At 38.3% G+C, this 17844-nt stretch overlaps 1 protein-coding gene across 1 annotated transcript in view; it reads right to left on the bottom strand.

The window, feature by feature from the left end:
• Positions 1-17844, bottom strand: part of PCDH15 (protocadherin related 15) — a 1038602-nt gene that overhangs the window by 541249 nt on the left and 479509 nt on the right. The window contains exons 9-10 of the mRNA XM_075841191.1: positions 17204-17312; positions 15822-15934 (exon numbers count right to left, since the gene is read on the bottom strand). Of these exons, the coding sequence (XP_075697306.1) occupies positions 15822-15934; positions 17204-17312 (222 nt within the window). The remainder of the gene's footprint in view (positions 1-15821; positions 15935-17203; positions 17313-17844) is intronic.

The raw sequence follows: 17844 nt of genomic DNA, 5'->3' as shown, positions 1-17844 counted from the left end.
GCCGCGTAAAAGAAGTGCAGGTCACTTCTAGGGACGTTTTTGGAGCCATTTTTCATTGACTCGATAGAAAACAGCTCCAAACATGAATGAAAAAACGCTGCAAAAAACGCTGTGTCGCGAGTGGCTTAAAAAACATCTGAAAATCAGGAGCTGTTTTCCCTTGAAAACAGCTCTGTATTTTCAGATGTTTTTGGTTAAACGTGTGAACATACCCGAAGGCAACAGTAAATGAAGGATCTAATTTGTTTTTATGAAGAGGCGAGTAAAAGCCTAGACAGGGGCTGCTGTGCATATAGTGTTTTTGGACTTTGCAAAGGCATTTGACACTGTCCCACATAGATGCCTATTGGGTAAATTAAGATCTATAGGTTTAGAAAGTATAGTTTGTAATTGGATTGAAAATTGGCTCAAGGACCGAATCCAGAGCATTGTGGTCAATGATTCCTACTCTGAATGGTCCCCGGTTATAAGTGGTATACCCCAGAGTTCAGTGCTGGGGCCACTATTATTCAACTTATTTATTAATGATATAGAGGATGGGATTAATAGCACTGTTTCTATTTTTGCAGATGACACCAAACTATGTAATAATGTTCAGTCTATGGAAGTTGTTCGTGACATGCAAGCGGATTTGGACACACTGAGTGTTTGGGCGTCCACTTGGCAAATGAGGTTTAATGTAGATAAATGTAAAGTTATGCATCTGGGTACCAAGAACCCATCAATGCATCATATGTCCTAGGGGGAGCTACACTGGTGGAGTCACTTGTTGAGAAGGATCTGGGTGTACTTATAGATCATAAACTAATTAACAGCATGCAGTGTCAATCAGCTGCTTCAAAGGCCAGTAAGATGTTGTCATGTATTAAAAGAGGCATGGACTTGCGGGACAGGGATGTAATATTACCACTTTACAAAGCATTAGTGAGGCCTCATCTAGAATATGCAGTTAATTTCTGGGCTCCAGTTCATAGAAAGGATTTACCGGGAGTTGGAAAGAATACAAAGAAGAGCAACGAAGCTAATAAGGGGCATGGAGAATATAAGTTATGAGGAAAGATCAAAATAAGTAAACCTTTTTACCCTTGAAATGAGATGACTAAGGGGGGCATGATTAACTTATATAAATATATGAATGGCCCATACAAGAAATATAGTGAAATCCTGTTCCATGTAAATCCCCTCAAATGACAAAGGGGCACTCTCTCCGTCTGGAGAAAAAAAGGTTCAATCTCCGGAGGTGACAAGCCTTCTTTACTGTGAGAACTGTGAATCTGTGGAATAGCCGACCACAAGAGCTGGTCACAGCAGGAACTCAGTAGATGGCTTTAAGAATGCCTTAGATAATTTCCTAGAACAAAAAAATATCATCTCCTATGTCAATGTATAGAATTTTTGTTTCATCCCTTCCCTTTTTCCCATCCCTTGGTTGAACTTGATGAACATATGTCTTTTTTTTTAACTGCACTAATAAAGTAACTATGTAAGGATTAGAGACCAATGCTGCCATGAAAAGAAACCTAACCCTTCCCCTACCATTCAATATGATGCAGATGGCAGAGCCATGAACACAGAGGTGGCACAAGGAGTCTCGGTATCTGTACTACAGAGCAATAGGCACTCTATGTGCTGCCATATGGAGCCTGTCAACAGCATCATATTATTGATGTATTGTCTCCTATAAGAAATGCGTCTAGATAAAATTAGCTTTGTAATATGGCATCTGATAGAACATGGCACATTGTTTTTCTCTCGGATTCTGTATGTGAAACAACTCCATATGCCTCAGTATGAAATTGTAGGTATACTGGAGTACAGTCTGGGCCCATAGATTTCTATGGCTGTTGTATTGCAGCTCTGTACAGCTTAGAATTCAACATTTATGTTTCTTATTTTTAGAGCAATAAAAGGATTTTAGAGGTGCTAACTGTCTGCAGCAAGAGAAAGACAAATGTAGCTGCATTGAAAGCACAAAGCTTAGGTAGTGAATGGCCTATGCTCCGCAGTTTTTCTCCTACCATGAAAACAAAAGAAGACTGTATTTTAGTAATGATTCAATGCTTTGTTGGCGGACAGAAATTTTAGGCAAACAAACAATAATTCTTACCAAGTATTGTGAATAAAAGTTGTCTGGATAAGAATATCATCAAAACTATTGTCATCTCCTAACTAATGTAACTTATCAAGATTATGTTTGGTGTAGAGTATAAATCCGTATATGTAAATATATCTATGGAATGGAAGCTGACAATTTTTCTATCCATACAATTGAGTCCTGCGCTATTTGATACTTTTTATGTTTTTCCTTCTTCCAAGATAGATTTTGGAGATAATATTTGAGACCATCTCGATTTGACAGGGTCATGTTAAATACTGCAAATACTACAATATTTGGATGGATAGGACTACAACCTTTAATCTATTATAAGCAAGAATAGAGAAAATGTGAAATTGGGCAACTGGATAGAGAATGATAGAAATGATTAAAAACTACGGGTCAACAGATGCTTAACAGGAGATCATTCTTGCGTGTAGGCAGCAGCTGGCTACAATCTAATTAGACACCCTGCTTGCGATAACTGCTTCATTAACTAATTGATTGCTACATGTTTGCATTAAAGAGTGCTTTAAACAGCATATGCTCTGTAGGTATTGTTTTTTTGCTCATGCAAATCACTTAGAATTAGATGATCTTGAGATGGGTATTTGATGCATTCGAAAGACATTTTCATAAACTCAATGAAATGTTATTCAAACTGCCTTAGCAATAGAATCCAAATCCATTTGTAACAGATACACATCAGAGATCATCAAGGAGATGATTATTCAATTAGGAGATCATTAGTTATAACAGATATGCATAATCCAACTACCATCACCCTTCCAATAAAAATAAAAAAATGCTAGTGATTTATAAGAACCAATCCAAGGATGATATGAGCTGGTATGTTAAAAAAATAAAAAAGTGAAACTAGTAAAAAATCTTAAAGAATATAGGGGCATATTTATTATTAGTGTCTTACACTGAGACAGATTAAAACTAGACCAGGCAGGCGGGAAACGCGACAAATGTATCACAGTTCATGATGTTGTATGATACATCTGGCACATCTTGCTATAAAATAATAATATAATGTATTATATCCAAATGAAAACAAGAATTTGTCCCAACCTGGTTCTTAGATTTTGAATAGGGTAAGGAATTTAAACACCAAGCTAGTACAATTGCACACCTTTTTCCTATTCAATGATTTAATAGGTTGCCCAGGATTAGAAAAAAGGTTTCCTTTCCAGAAACAACTCAACCTTTGTTCATGGGCTGTAACGGGTATTTTCGCTCAGTGCCATTTATTTGCTGCAATATCAGATACATGCAATGGACATGTGTGATGCTGTTTTCAGGGGAAAAAAATACTTTTTTTTTAAAAAAAATTATGGACAACAGATATTTTTTGCAAAAATTCTGAAAGACTGTATTTTAAAACGACAGCGTTATTTATGGCATTTTTAGTTGCGCTTCTCACCTAGTGTTATTATGTACATGCTTTTTTCTGCCATAGAGAAGCCTATGAGAAAAAAAATGGCAAGAGCATTTACGTTTGAAAGGAAAAAAAGCTACTAACAACAAAAACGCCACAAGCAAAAACGCAGTTTATGTGTTGCATTTTATATTTTACTATAGACTTTAATTTAACATCTGTTCAAAACACTACACATATTTACATCATCAGTCTATCCCTTATTCTGGCTTCTCACCTTAAAAGGGTCATATTATTTTCTGTGACCCTCACTTGATTTTCCCCATGTGTTTAGTGATGTTTTAACTGTCTTATTTGTAGGTGTGTATATAATTGCTTTGTTAATAAAGTAATTGTCTTATACTTTTTATCAATATGGGTGTCAATACCTTCTATGGTTAGTCACTATTCTGTGTGTTTAATTTAACATCTGGCCACGCCATCAAATGCACCATAAAAACGCCATGAAACCATGAAGCCATTTGTGTGAAATCCGCCTTAAGCTTACATAAGCTCGCTGAATGGAGCAGGTTTGGGTCACATTAGTGCATTGACCCAAGCTTTGACATTTAACAACCCTAGTTATATTGTACTTAAATATGTTTTACAAAGATTAATGTAAACACCCAATAGAAATAACTTATAAAGTGCTAGCTAATGTAAGAGTGTGCAACAATTTCCCACCATGGGAGGAAATAAGCATTTTTATTCCCAGCAATCTCTCTATTGATGGGGGTCCCAGCATCGGTGCACAGCAATTCAGACATTTAGGGCATATGGTATTGATAGCGGAGATAAAACCACCAAACAAGATGACACCTATCCTACTAAAGCTTGATGCATAGTGAGATCCAGAAGTTTCATATTAAATCGGGATTTATCCAAGTTTTCTCTACAATAGACTATCAAGCAGGTTTACTAATACTTAATAAAGAGGAAATAAAGCGTAAAATCATCTCCTGACATGACAGAAGATGTTGCCTGAGAAATGTCAGAAAATACCCTCTACTCTACCATTGAAATCAACATAGAATAAGGATTGTGTCAGAACCTGCAGAGGTTTGGGCCCCCTCTAGACCGCTATGGCCTTTTCTATTAGGTAATCTAGGAACCCAAGGTCATAGACCCACTTTGAAAACACCTTCCATAATTAAGTAAGGTCTATCAAAAAATAATTTACTTTTGCTGGATTTTAAGAAGATTGTCAAGGCATTTATCAATAATTAAATTTATGCCTTAGAGAAAATTTGCTTCCATACATGAAAAGAACAAACTGTATACAGTGATAATTGGGTAACAGGCTTTGTCTCACTTCTAAACGTCACAATAAACCAGAGTCTTTCAATATCAAGGTTTTTTGTGTTGACCATAGAAAACAATTTCCATGGTGCATTGCAATTCACCTTCCGTTCAGTTTTTGGCTTAAAATAAAAATTTTCATCAAAATTGTGTGTAATTTACTGTATACACCCTTTCTGTTTAAAAAAGTAACTGTTGTTATTTATTTTGCGTCTGAAATAATTTGCACAAAAGAGTTTTGACAGTTGAGTTGAAGAAATCGTATGGTTTCTTTCCTAATTCTGAATATTATATCAGGTCAGAGGCATAACTTGAAGCTCTTAGTTACCAACAAAAAATTTGTAACAGCCCCCCCCCCCCACCTACCATGTGCCATTTATAATAATGATGTTTTCTTATGTAATAGTGGCGCCTTTGAGCTCCGCAAGACACCAGGGCCTAGCTGTGACAATTACCTTTTCCCCTATCGGTGCTTCCCTGTATCAAGCTTTTAAAATAATGATTACTAACTATTCAGTAGCCTCAGTTAATCATGGAATTTTAGCAAAAAGTCCATCAGCAGTATTGCCATTGCCAGTTTTCCTCAAAATAGTAGGCATTATACTGCTGGCCAATGCACTCTCTCAGCTCTGCACTCAATAATTGGGCACAAAGTAGATTTCATTAATGGTAAATTTACAGTTCTTTCGTCAGGCGATTGACAGGATATTCAAGGGTTGGGGAACGGTGGGTGTAGTTCCTGCAAGCTTGCCATCTCAGAACTATTAAGCAGCAGCCGTGGCAGTTGCTTTAAAAAACTCTGCACAGTTAATTCATCGGTGCAGGTCAGCTGACCCCACTGATGTAAAGCCACAATGGCTCGATTAGAGAAAGCGACCTGATTAGTCTGACTCTCATTAAGAATCTCTGGCCTCAGCATTCGAGTGTCAGTTATAGCATTTTCTTGGTGTGTTTGCTTCTGGTAGTCCAATCGTGTGTTACAGGGCCGGCATCAGCACCTTGGCGAACCCGGGCAAGTGCTGGGGCCCACTACCTGTGGGGGGGGGCCCACTCGGCCTCCAGGTGCTGCAGTCATCACAACATCACTGCCCATATATGGAAAGTGATGTCGGGTGGACAGGAGTCCCAGGCAGAGCACTAGCGGCTCTGCTCCGGGACTCCGTCTCTGGGGAAGCCCCTGACATCACTGTCCATATATGGACAGTTAGGTCAGAGAGAGAGAAGGAGTCCCAGGCAGAGTGCTGCAAGTGGCTCTGTACCGGAACTCTTTCTCTGGGGAAGCCCCTGACATCACCGTCCATATACTTTGGACTGAACTTTGGCTCTGGGGTTGCCCCTGACATCACTAGCCGTATATGGACAGTGATGTCATGAGCTTTCCCAGAGCTGGAGTACCGGAGCAGAGCCTTTACTAGCGCTCTGCTTGGGACTTCAGCTCTGCTCGAGACATCCCTATCCATATATGGACAGTGATGTCAGGAGCAGAGCAGGAGTCCGAGGAAGAGTGATAGTAGTGCTCTGGCCAGGACTATGGCTCTGGGGTGGCCCCTGACAACACTGTCCATATATCCTGAAGCAAAAACCCCAACCAGAGCATCAGCAATGCTTTGGCTGGGGATTCCACTCCTAGTGGGAACCCCAAAGGCGCTACCTACAGAGAGGGAGGCCGTGTGGTACTACCAGGGAGGGTGGCTATGTGCAACTACCTGGGAGGAGGGGGCTGTGTGGCACTACCTGGGAGGAAGGGGCTGTGTGGCACTATCTGGGAGGAGGGGGCTTTGTCCCACTACCTGGGAGGAGGGGGTTGTGTGGCACTGCCTGGGAGGAGGGGGCTGTGTGGCAGTACCTGGGAGCAGGGGGCTGTGTGGCAGTACCTGGGAGCAGGGGGCTGTGTGGCAGTGCCAGGGAGATGGGGCTGTATGGCACTACCAGGGAGGGGGTCTGTGTGGCACTACCAGGGAGGGGGGGGCTGTGTGACACTACCAGGGAGGGGGGCTGTGTGGCACTACCAGGGAGGGGGGCTGTGTGGTACTACCAGGGAGGGGGGCTGTGTGGCACTACCAGGGAGGGGGCTGTGTGGCACTACCAGGGAAAGGGCTGTATGGCTCTATCTACAGAGGGCGCTAAATTTATGGGGGTACAAACTGGGGGCCTAACTTCAATATGGGGGCATAATCAGGGTGTAAAGTCTATATGGGGGCACAAAGTGACATTTTCTGTAATTTTAATGCCGTCATGAGTTCCTCCGCAAAGGGGCCTACTCAGTCTTTGTCGCCCAAGGGTCCACATAAACCTGGAACTGGCCCTGGTATGTTACCATCCTAGTCTTATGTTTTTCCAGTCCTGTCTTGTATCACCTCAGTCCTTGTTTGCTTCAGTGATTAGTCTTGTTTAGTTGTTCAGTTGTATCCGGTCTCAAAACCGCACTTAATACGCATTGTATGCATTTGGCTTTGAGAGAAGATAAGATTTTATAGTATAAAAAAAAAGGTTATTTTATGGGTTAGGTAGTTAGGCTGTAATAGAGTAGTAATGTTGTGAAATGCCCTACAGTTTAAGGTATGAATAATAATAAAAAAAAGTGGATAATCTAGCCTGTATTATAAAGCCAAAATATGCATATGCAATTCTGCAGCTTTTAAATCTGAAATATACCATTATTTCTTGATGATTCCATGTCTGCACGATTTTTTTTTGTATGTGCAGATAATTTGCATGGACAGAACTTGATATAGGAAAGACTAATGCCCTGTGTAAACAGGGCAGCGATCAGCAGATGAACGCACAAACGCTCGCTCATCAGCTGATCGTATCGTTTTAAAAGTGCAAAATATTATCGTTGTCGGGAGCACATCTCCCTGTGTAAACAAGTAGATGCGCTGCCGACATTATAATAATGTATGGGACGAACGATCGGAGCAACGAGCGCTCGTCCCCATACGTAGCTCCTTGTGACAGGAGCAAACAAGTGCTGATCAATGAGCTGTCTCGTTGATCTGCGCTCGTTGAACCGCCTAAAATGTGATCATGTAAAAGTACCTTTACTTTCACACTGCGTTATAGGGGCTGAACTATTGGGGCTTGTTTGTTAACAAGCTAGTTGACTATTTACAATAGCAAAAAAACAGAACAGTGAATGCTGCTTAGGTAACTCAGGACCAGTGCAAAATACTAAATACTAAATATTTTTTGAGAAATAATAATAAGACAAATTTTAACAAGCTGAAACCAACGCTTTTTCCAGGTACTATAGTAGATACCTCTTACTTTTACCATTCATAATTCAGTTTAGTGATGTTGTGGGAAGGTAGTGCTTTAGTTAGACAAGGCTACAAGCAACAATACCTCTTATGTAAAGCTCTTCAATCACTATTTCCAAGTATGCATTATAGAGGATCAGAGGAAGCCTTAAGGCAACTTAAATGCAATATGTCACATTTTCTTTAAGTGCCTCTCACTGATGTTATTGTAAATAAGCCTGTGAGCATATAGGAAAATATGATTTATGTTAATCCATGATTTGATCCCTATGTTCAAGCTTTCATAAAATGTTAATAGGCGTTTATTTACAGGGATTAACACGTGAACTACTTTTAAACTTTAATTTCCATCTGAAGTCTCATGAAAGGTAAACACATTTTCTATTTTATATAACTGCAGCTCTTTATGGTGCAGTACTATATTCAAATCTCTCCTATCCTAAAAGGAAGACAACTGCTCCATAGAGGGAATAATATGCTTTCAGATTTCATTAGAACAATATACAACACACTAATATAAACTTATTTTGGACTGACAATTTATTACTTCTTATTGATAATAATTGGTATTCAGCAACTGAAACAAATTATAAGATACAATAATTTAGCAGTATATTATATATATTTTACTAGAGTGGTTGCCTCATGATGACAACCCATGCCCATTTGACCTATGAGGTCATCATAAAGAAGATTCTCCCATATACATATATATATATATATATATATATATACACACAATACTTTTTAGATATTCCCTGTGCTATTTGGTAAGGAACAAGCTAGAGGGTGTTTACAATAGGAGCAAACTAAGAAATTGAAGATTTTGAAGAAAAAGGTCTATAGAAATAAGGGTAAATGGAAAAACAGCGCTACCTCTAATTCCATCTTTAGATTCTAACTTAGATGTTAGTGGGATTGCTAAGAAAATAATGTATTTCATGGGCATTTAAGTAATATAGTTTTACCATTTTGGAAGAATTTAGTCTTCACAGTATATATTTAATTTGAGCTTACAATATTTAATTACATATTGTTGATAGTTAAATCCCAATGATTTATTTTGAAAAAAACAACATCCCAATTATTCTTGAACTTCATTAAGTATTCATTATCATTATTGAGCTTTTCATTTGCTACCTTGTAAAAACCACTATTGATAGGTTTGAAGAAGGAGTTTATTTGTGGGGTCAGACTATTAAGCAGTATTAAAAAAGTAATGGATTTATAATGAAGCAGTAGCAAATATTTTGTAGAACGTGGTCAAGTGTTATCTACTTCAGCTTTATTATCTAGTAGTTACACAATTATAGAAAACTTATGGGAAAACATGATCGTGATTGTGCATTAATTAATATATAAACTTGTGATGAGATATTGAGGTCAAACAGACAATTATTACTAGGTTTTGCAACAATCCAAGATATTCTAGTTCTTTAAAAGAGCATTTTGCATTAATAAAAAGGTGAAATTAGTCATAATGAGAGTTAACTTTTATGGAATAATCCAACCTTTTTTTCCCCTTAAAAATAGAGAAGTTAGAAATCCAGACATGTTTGGTTTACGTAGATGGTGGGAGGAGGTATGATTAACTTGTACTAATAAATATAAAACATGGTAAAAAGCAGTTTGCAGTAAAAGTACCTCAAAGAGAAGGGAGGGCACCCTCTATGGCTGAAGTGAAAAAAATAAATTGTTTTAAGTGGCAAAAAGGGTTCTTTACTGTAAAAGCTGTGGGCTAATATATCTCTGGAACGGATGTTAGTACTATCAAGATGCTTTCATGAAGCCAAACAACATAGGGACTTGTGTAAATGTCTCAAAAAATTCTAGAATGTTTATCCAGTCTGATGATCACAAGGGGTTATAGAGGTAGTTTCCCCATTTTTACTGTAGGTAAAATTGCCTATGTCTAATAAGGGTCCTTCACCTTCCTATGAATCAACAAGGAATTCCTTCCCTGCGCTACCCTTCCTTTTCCATGGACATATATCTACTAACTATAATGAAGTAAGATCAGGAAAAATTTGAATCTCTATTTTGGTCTCATGGCTGAAATTAATTAAAAGTCGGCCATGTCTTTAAGTTGCATTCTTAAAAGTGCAAGCCTAAATCTATTTTCACACCTCAAATTTTCGTATAGAAAATCTAAAACGTATTTACTGCAGGATCACTGGAAAAAATTTAAGGCTTATCTCGGATTTCCGCCACAGATGTGCAGTTAGATGTACGGAAGATCTGCGCGCGGATCAGCCATATTCAACGGGACTAATCTGCATGTGGTAATCCGCTGGCTTTTCCACATCAATAAGTGACATGTCACATATTTTTTCAGTGTCACAGATTTTGGATACGCACAAAAAATTTCAGCGACGTCTGTCTATGGGAAGTGGATTTAATGCAGATTTTGCCGTGAAATCTGAAACACTTTAAGGGGCCTTACAGATGTTTATTAAAAAGCTGCAAGTTCTTTTTCAATACATATTGTAACATATATATATATATTTTATTTATTTTATTTTTTTTCAGATGGGTGTCTATAATTTTCTTGATAACCCGAGTTATGTTTCAGGGCTCTTTAAGGCCTTGTTCACACAGTGCAGATTTAGCATGCATTTTTTATGACAAAATCAGAATTGGATCCAGGAGAAAAGACCTATAAGGCCATTCTTTATAATTTTTTTTTCTGTTTAGGTTCCGTTCCTGGTTTTGGCTTAGAGAAATACTTGCAAAATCGGCCGCAAATCTGCACTGTGTGAAAAAGGTCTAAAGCGTTGGAAACAGACTTACAGGATAACCATCTACATGTGGCGATACAGAGATATTTTTCTTCAGGGAAGAAATCTGTTTTGCATGTTTTCCCATGGACCATTGCTTAAAGATTCCCTATCTTTTGCAAAGATAACATCCATGAAGTACTACTACAATCAGAAGTAAATGTAACACCCATCATTGTGCTGTAGACCATTTTTATGGCATTATGACATTTGCTTCTATGTCCTATAGGTGGGCTGTAGACTATCTAAATAATGGCATATACCGTGCGATGACAATTTACGGCCGCACTTGTTTTATACAATTAGTGGGAGCAATTTTAACCAAAAGTCCAATTTCAAAAGAAAGAGAAAACAGATTATTAATATAGACGGTTATCATCCCTTCTACTTCCCGCAATTTACTGAACAAAACATAGGACAATTTCCTGCATATTGCTGCGATTTTGGTGCCTATTTTCTGTGGCAAAATACACAACGTCTGCATGTAGCCTAACAGTTCATTACATTAGATACAGAATTTCTTTATTTCATTTCAATTCACTATTTAAACAAAAAAATAAATGTTTAAAAACACGTGCGGACTTCTCCATCCTTGCTATAGTTTAATTTCCTATCACTGCTTCCCTTGTATTTCTCTCTTCTATTGTAGGACTATTGTTATGCCCCCAAACTCTATAGCTCTTAATGTATCTCTTACACCATAGCGTCAAACAGTGCTTCTACTAATGCTGATCACTATTGTCCCTCTGGATGAGGCAAAGGGTACACAGACAGTCTTAGGGCATGTTCACACGGCTTATTTTCGGCTGTTTTTCGGGCCGCAAATTGCAGAAAAATGGCAGAAAAATCGGAAGCTCATTGAGTTCAATGGGAAAAACAGCATTCTGTTCCGACGGCTTATTTTTTTATGCGGCCGTTTTGACGTTTGGGACGTTTTTGGAGCCGTATTTCATTGACTCTATAGAAAACCGCTCCAAAAACGGCCGTAAAAAAACGCTGCGAAAACCGCAGCGAAAATCACGAGTGGCTTAAAAAACATTTGAAAATCAGGAGCTGTTTTTCCCTTGAAAACATGTCCGTATTTTCAGACGTTTTAGAGTTTGCGTGTGAACATACCCTTATAGTGTCAACACAGAAAAAAGTGGGACGTAGAATAAGATTAAAAACACAAAAAATGGCCATACTCACAAATTGGGCAGATATAATACCAACAGGACGCAGCCAGGTCAAAAATGCCACTGAAGGAAAATGCTCAGGTGTGTTAAACCCTTAGTGACCAGCCTATTTTAGGCCCTAATGACCAAGCTATTTTATTCGTTTTTCTATAGTCGCATTCAAAGAGCTATAACGTTCTTATTTTTTCGTCTACATAGCTGTATGTGGACTTGTTTTTTGCGGGATTAGTTGTGCTTTTTAATGGCACCATTTTTGGGTACATATAATTTTTATATTAACTTTTATTAACCTTTTTGGGGGGGGATTATAAAAAAAACCTGAAATTCCGCCATTGTTCTATGCGTTTTTAAATTGACGCCGTTCACTGTGCAGCGTAAATAACATGTTACCTTTATTCTATGGGTCGGTACGATTACGGCGATACCACATGTGTAGAGGTTTTTTTATGTTTTACGACTTTTGCACAATAAAAACACTTTTGAACTAAAATTATTTGTTTTTGCATCGTCGCTTTCCAAGAGCCGTCATTTTTTTATTTTTCCATCAATGTAGTGATTTTTTGAGCTTGTTTTCTGCGGGACAAGACGTAGTTTTGAATGGTACTGTTTTGGGGTGCGTGGGACTTATTGATTCATTTTTATTATGACTTTTTTGGGGGGCAATGGAAAAAAATTGCAATTTTGCCATGGTCTTTTGCGTTTTTTTTTTACGGTGTTCACTTTGCGGTTTAAATTACATATTAAGTTTATTAATGGAGTCATTACGGTCGCGGCGATACCACATATGTGTACTTTTTTTTTTTTTTTACACTTTTACTAAATAAAACCACTTTTTATGCAAAAAAATTGATTTATTTTTTTACTGTACTTTTTATTAATAATATTTATTTCACTTTGATGACTGATTTTATTAGTCCCACTAGGGGACTTTACTGTGCGATGTTCCGATCGCTGCTATAATGCTCTGGTATACTTCGTATACCAGAGCATTATTGCCTGTCAGTGTAAATCTGACAGGCAATCTGTTAGGACGTGCCTCCGGCGCGTCCTAACAGGAATATGTCCAGGGCAGACCTGGGGGCTTTTATCAGGCCCCCGGCTGCCATGACACCCCATCGGACACCGGCGATTTCATTCGCGGGCCGCCGATGGGTGACAGAGGGAGCGCACTCCCTCTGTAAACAAAGTTAAATGCCGCGGTCGCTATTGACGGCGGCATTTAACGGGTTAAACGGCCGCGATCGAAGTAAACTTCGATCGCGGGCGTTGGAGCAGGAGCTCAGCTGTCATCAGACAGCAGAGCCCCGGCTCCTGCCTGCACGGGAGACCCGTGCAGGACTTAGACCAGGCTGACGTGAAAAGGCGTCAGCCTAGCCTAAAGCCCATTAGTGACCGACGTAAAAAGGCGTATTAGTGGTCACTAAGGGGTTAAATAATAATAGCCACTCCCACTAACCTTGAGGGGAGTGGCGTGTAGTGCATGGGATAGTTAGTGGGAGTGGCTATTATTATTTAACACACCTGAGCACTTTCCTTCAGCTGCATTTTTGACCTGGCTGCGTCCTGTTGGGATTATATCTGGCCAATTTGTGAGTATGGCCATTTTTTGGGTTTTTATACCCTTATAGTGTATTCTGCTGTATTCTATCAACACCCTAGTTAAAATTCATTAAACACATATAGATCCCTAATATGTTTCCTCATGCCGCATGGCTTTTACAGGGGACTGGGATCACATATATGATCGATAGCGGTAGTTTTCCTGCCCTATTTATGCAATCCTAGATTCTTGATTGGAGTCGTCTATTTCTATGAAACAGTGAAATCCCTTGGCATCATAGAAATAGACATCAAGACTTCACCTATCATGCATTCTCATACCCTAGATCATTCAACTAAGGACATCACGGCGCCTGCTTTGAGACTTCGCAATTTATCATGAGTCATTGTACTACCAATTTAGGCTATCAATTGTATTCGGTAGCGTTAAACACTTATTACTAGCAGTAAATGTTGCAAATGTACTCCTAATAGATTATAATGAATTCTCCAATATTATTCTTTTACACTATGAAAGTGTCCCTAGAATACATAGAAGATAGATTATATCTCAATCTGAGTGCATGAACTAAAATGAAAAAAAGAAAACTTCTAGCAAATACTTTGGTTTTCTAAAGTTTCATACAATTCTGACTGCAACAGAATTTGTTGTGAATACTGGGCAATTACAAAATGATGCATAGTAAACCGCAATCAATTCAGTTCCAGATATTGTTTTTAGAAAATGAAAACAAGCCTTTTAGTAGGATAAAGAAAAGCCTTAAACTTAAAGCAGTTGTTGCAGCATTAAATATCATATTCATTGTTCAAATCATGAAAAATGAACAGTTTTCCATCTACATTAAAAAAAATTATCCAGTGTAGTCATTACATTAACTTACATAGTATGGCACCACCTACTGTTTAAAATGTATAGCAATGTGCCCTGCCACCTGATGAGTGGCGTGCTGGCGGACATTCATGCTCAGTCACTCTCCCCACAACCAAGTGTCTGTATAGTGCAGCAGCACCATGAGGAGACAAGGAAGCATAAAACTTTTGTTATAAAATTTACTTATTGGATAACCCGCTTTAATATATACAATACAAAGCATCTCTTGATTTTGGCTGGATGGATTCTTAATGAGCAGCGTGCTACAAAAATCATGTAGGTGTAATTTTCCTCAATTGTTTTTAACTAGGCCCACCTTTTTCTTTTAAGGATGGAATAGCGTAATAGACTATGCTATTTCATCCTGAGGGATCCCGTAAAAAAACTCAAATTATTTACATACACTGTATAGCAGACAAAGAATGGCGACAGCACACTACGAGCAGCAATGTAACCTAAACCACTAATATAAATAAATATGCATTACTGCTAAATCTACTTACAATAGGGAGGTTCTTAGTGCACCTTAGTGTTTGCCCACCTGCCACGATAAGGCGACCTCTGTAAGGTGGGGGGATCTACTATTGCCGGTTTAATAGGTGAAACACTGGTGACAGGTTAACTGCCCATAACTGCCCAGATTTCTGCACAGGGCCGAAAGAAGCACTCTGTCTTCAGCCCTAGGAAAGATCCTGACATTACTGTAGATAAATAAACAAAGACATCAGGTGCTTCCCAAGGGTCAGTGTCCCAGGGAAAATGAAGGATCAGGTAGCGCTCTGCCTAGGGACTCCAAGCATTGGGAAGCTGCTAACGTCTCTTAACAGCTACTGACATATCTGGACAGTGACGTCAGGAGCTTACCATTACACTAGGACTCTTATGCACACTGACATGGTTCCATTACATCAGCGCTCAGTTGCCAGAATAGCATAGTCTACTGCACTAGTCTACTGTATAAAACCTGACAAAAAAACATTATAAGCCAAAAGGGATCTGTCAGGATCTATTGCAAATCAGATCACAATTGATCAGTCATGGATCCTGTAAAAACCAAACCCATGAAGCTAATGTGAACAGAGACAAAATCTAAGCTATGCCTTTCTTTATAAAAATAATTATATTTGTTTATTTTATGGAGATCTAACAAATACTGATATCATAGACCATCCTTTTATAAATTGAAGATGATTAAATGTCTCCTTCAGGTACTGTATATTTTTACCTCAAAGCTGTATTTCATACATCATAGATAATGAAGCCCTACGTGAAGTAATAACTGCGCTTAAATAAATAAAACACAACTTAATTTTCTCTCAGGACCATTAAGAAGTAATTCAAGTGGAAATTTGAAATATTACCTTAATCACCAAATCAAATTTCTGGTGCAAATCTCTATTTACTGGCTTCAGAAGTGTAAGCACAGCCGTAGTACGATTCATATTGAAATATTGGGCATAATCCTCAGGAGTGCCTGCAAGAGAAGACAACATCTTGAACATCTAATTGATAGAAAACAAAACATAATGATTGTTTCTTCCATGACACCTTATGTAGGTGGCATGCTTCTTTCAAGGAGGTAATAAATGCATTCATTTTAGCACACAGGTAATAAAAATGCAAGATGACATAAAAGAAGGAGAACTTAATATGATGAGGGACTGACATGATTTTATGTGATGCCGACAGTTCAATACTGTCTCTGCTTTTAATAACCCATCAAACAATTTATTGTATAATAGACTGAGTTTTATGCAATTTATAACTCGCCCGAGTGAATGACAATGACGATGCCTTGGGATTAGGCATTAAATATTTAAAGCAGAACCACAAAAGATGCAGAAAAATGCAAGAATAAGTAAAATACCATGGGTTATGCTCCCATACTTGACAATAGTTTCAGTAGATGTCAAATTAATGATTGTGTCACACTTCATTTACGAGAAACAAATGTAATAATTCTCATACACCCAATAATAATTTAAGCAAAAAGAATAAAATCATAAGACTAGAAATCATTTAGCAAAACTACTAAACTACTAAAAAATAATTCCTCACACCACTCCATTGGCGTAAAAATAAAAAAAAGTTATGGCTCTTGGAAGGCAGGGAGTGAAATACGAAAATCAAAAATGGCTCAGTCCTGAAAGGATTTAAAAAAATGGACTACCAATTTAAACGGTACGCCCGTTTAGTAGAGTTCATTTCACACTATGGCACCTTACAGATGTCCTAATCCTTATAAAGTTGGACTAGTGCATGCAACAGCATCTACTAAACGTCCTCCCTATTTTTCCAGGAACTGGAAGCGCATGCTACCATGGGTATAATTACCAGGAGAGCAGGAATAGTAGTTGCCCAGTATTGAGATGTAGTTATTGATCACTGTTAATGATGGAAGATCATGTGGAGATCTAAATAATCATAAGGCTTAGCAACAATACTGTAGATCAATATATAACAAGTGGATATGCGGTCCATGTCTTTTTCCACATTGTTAGACAAATAATCAAAAGCTTTTTATATATTTTGCTATTTCAGTTGCTGTTGAAGGTGATCTTGGGGAATTTTGCTATGGGGCCCTACAGTTAGATGTTACACCTCTGCTCTTCTTGATACTTCCATTTTTGAGTAGACTGCAGAGGGATGAACTGATAGACTTCCCTGGCCTGACAACTAGTTAACAAGAATAGTCAGATTTCAGAGGTCCAAAGAAAAAGGTGGATGGGTACATGTTACATACCAACAAGGATGGAGAAAAGTATTCCAGGTCGCTCAGAGATTGGTAGTATATCCAGGTCTTGATCTTCAGCTTGTATAGGTGGTGTAACATTAATTGGATTCACTTTTACCTGTCAAAAACAAAATATTTACATATAATTTCACAATGAATTAAGCAGCATTTTTGATCAGTCTAGCTGTATTTTGCAAATGCGCATAAAAATGTGTATTTCACAATTCAATGAGTTGTGTACTTTCAGACAACCCATTCTCACATGCTTTTTGCGGTTATGTTTAGGTAACAGCAACATGTTCCAGCTTGGCATCCTCCTCCTTTTAGCTAAAGCCAAAAACTGTGTGCATTGCAGCTCAAGGCACTAGAGAACCATGAAGATACCCAATGTATATAGTGTGTTAATTAATATAACAGTCTCATCCTCATATAGTGAAAAGAAAAGCAAAAGGCACGGCGCCACATGGTGCAGGTCAATGCGATAACGGGAGAGCTATAATCCTGATCAGTTATGCTCACCTGGTAAGTAGGTAATACAAGCAGAAAATAATAAAACCACTTCGTGCTGCTGCCAGGATCCAAAGCCGGAAAACCAAACAGGTTACCGCTAGTGATACATAGGGTAAGGGAAGACAAAATGGAGGATCCTA

The sequence above is a fragment of the Rhinoderma darwinii genome, chromosome 11, assembly GCF_050947455.1.
Source record: "Rhinoderma darwinii isolate aRhiDar2 chromosome 11, aRhiDar2.hap1, whole genome shotgun sequence".
NCBI classification, from domain to species: Eukaryota; Metazoa; Chordata; class Amphibia; order Anura; family Rhinodermatidae; genus Rhinoderma; species Rhinoderma darwinii.
Note: the sequence above shows the minus strand (reverse complement) of the source record. Positions and strands in the feature narration are given on the sequence as shown.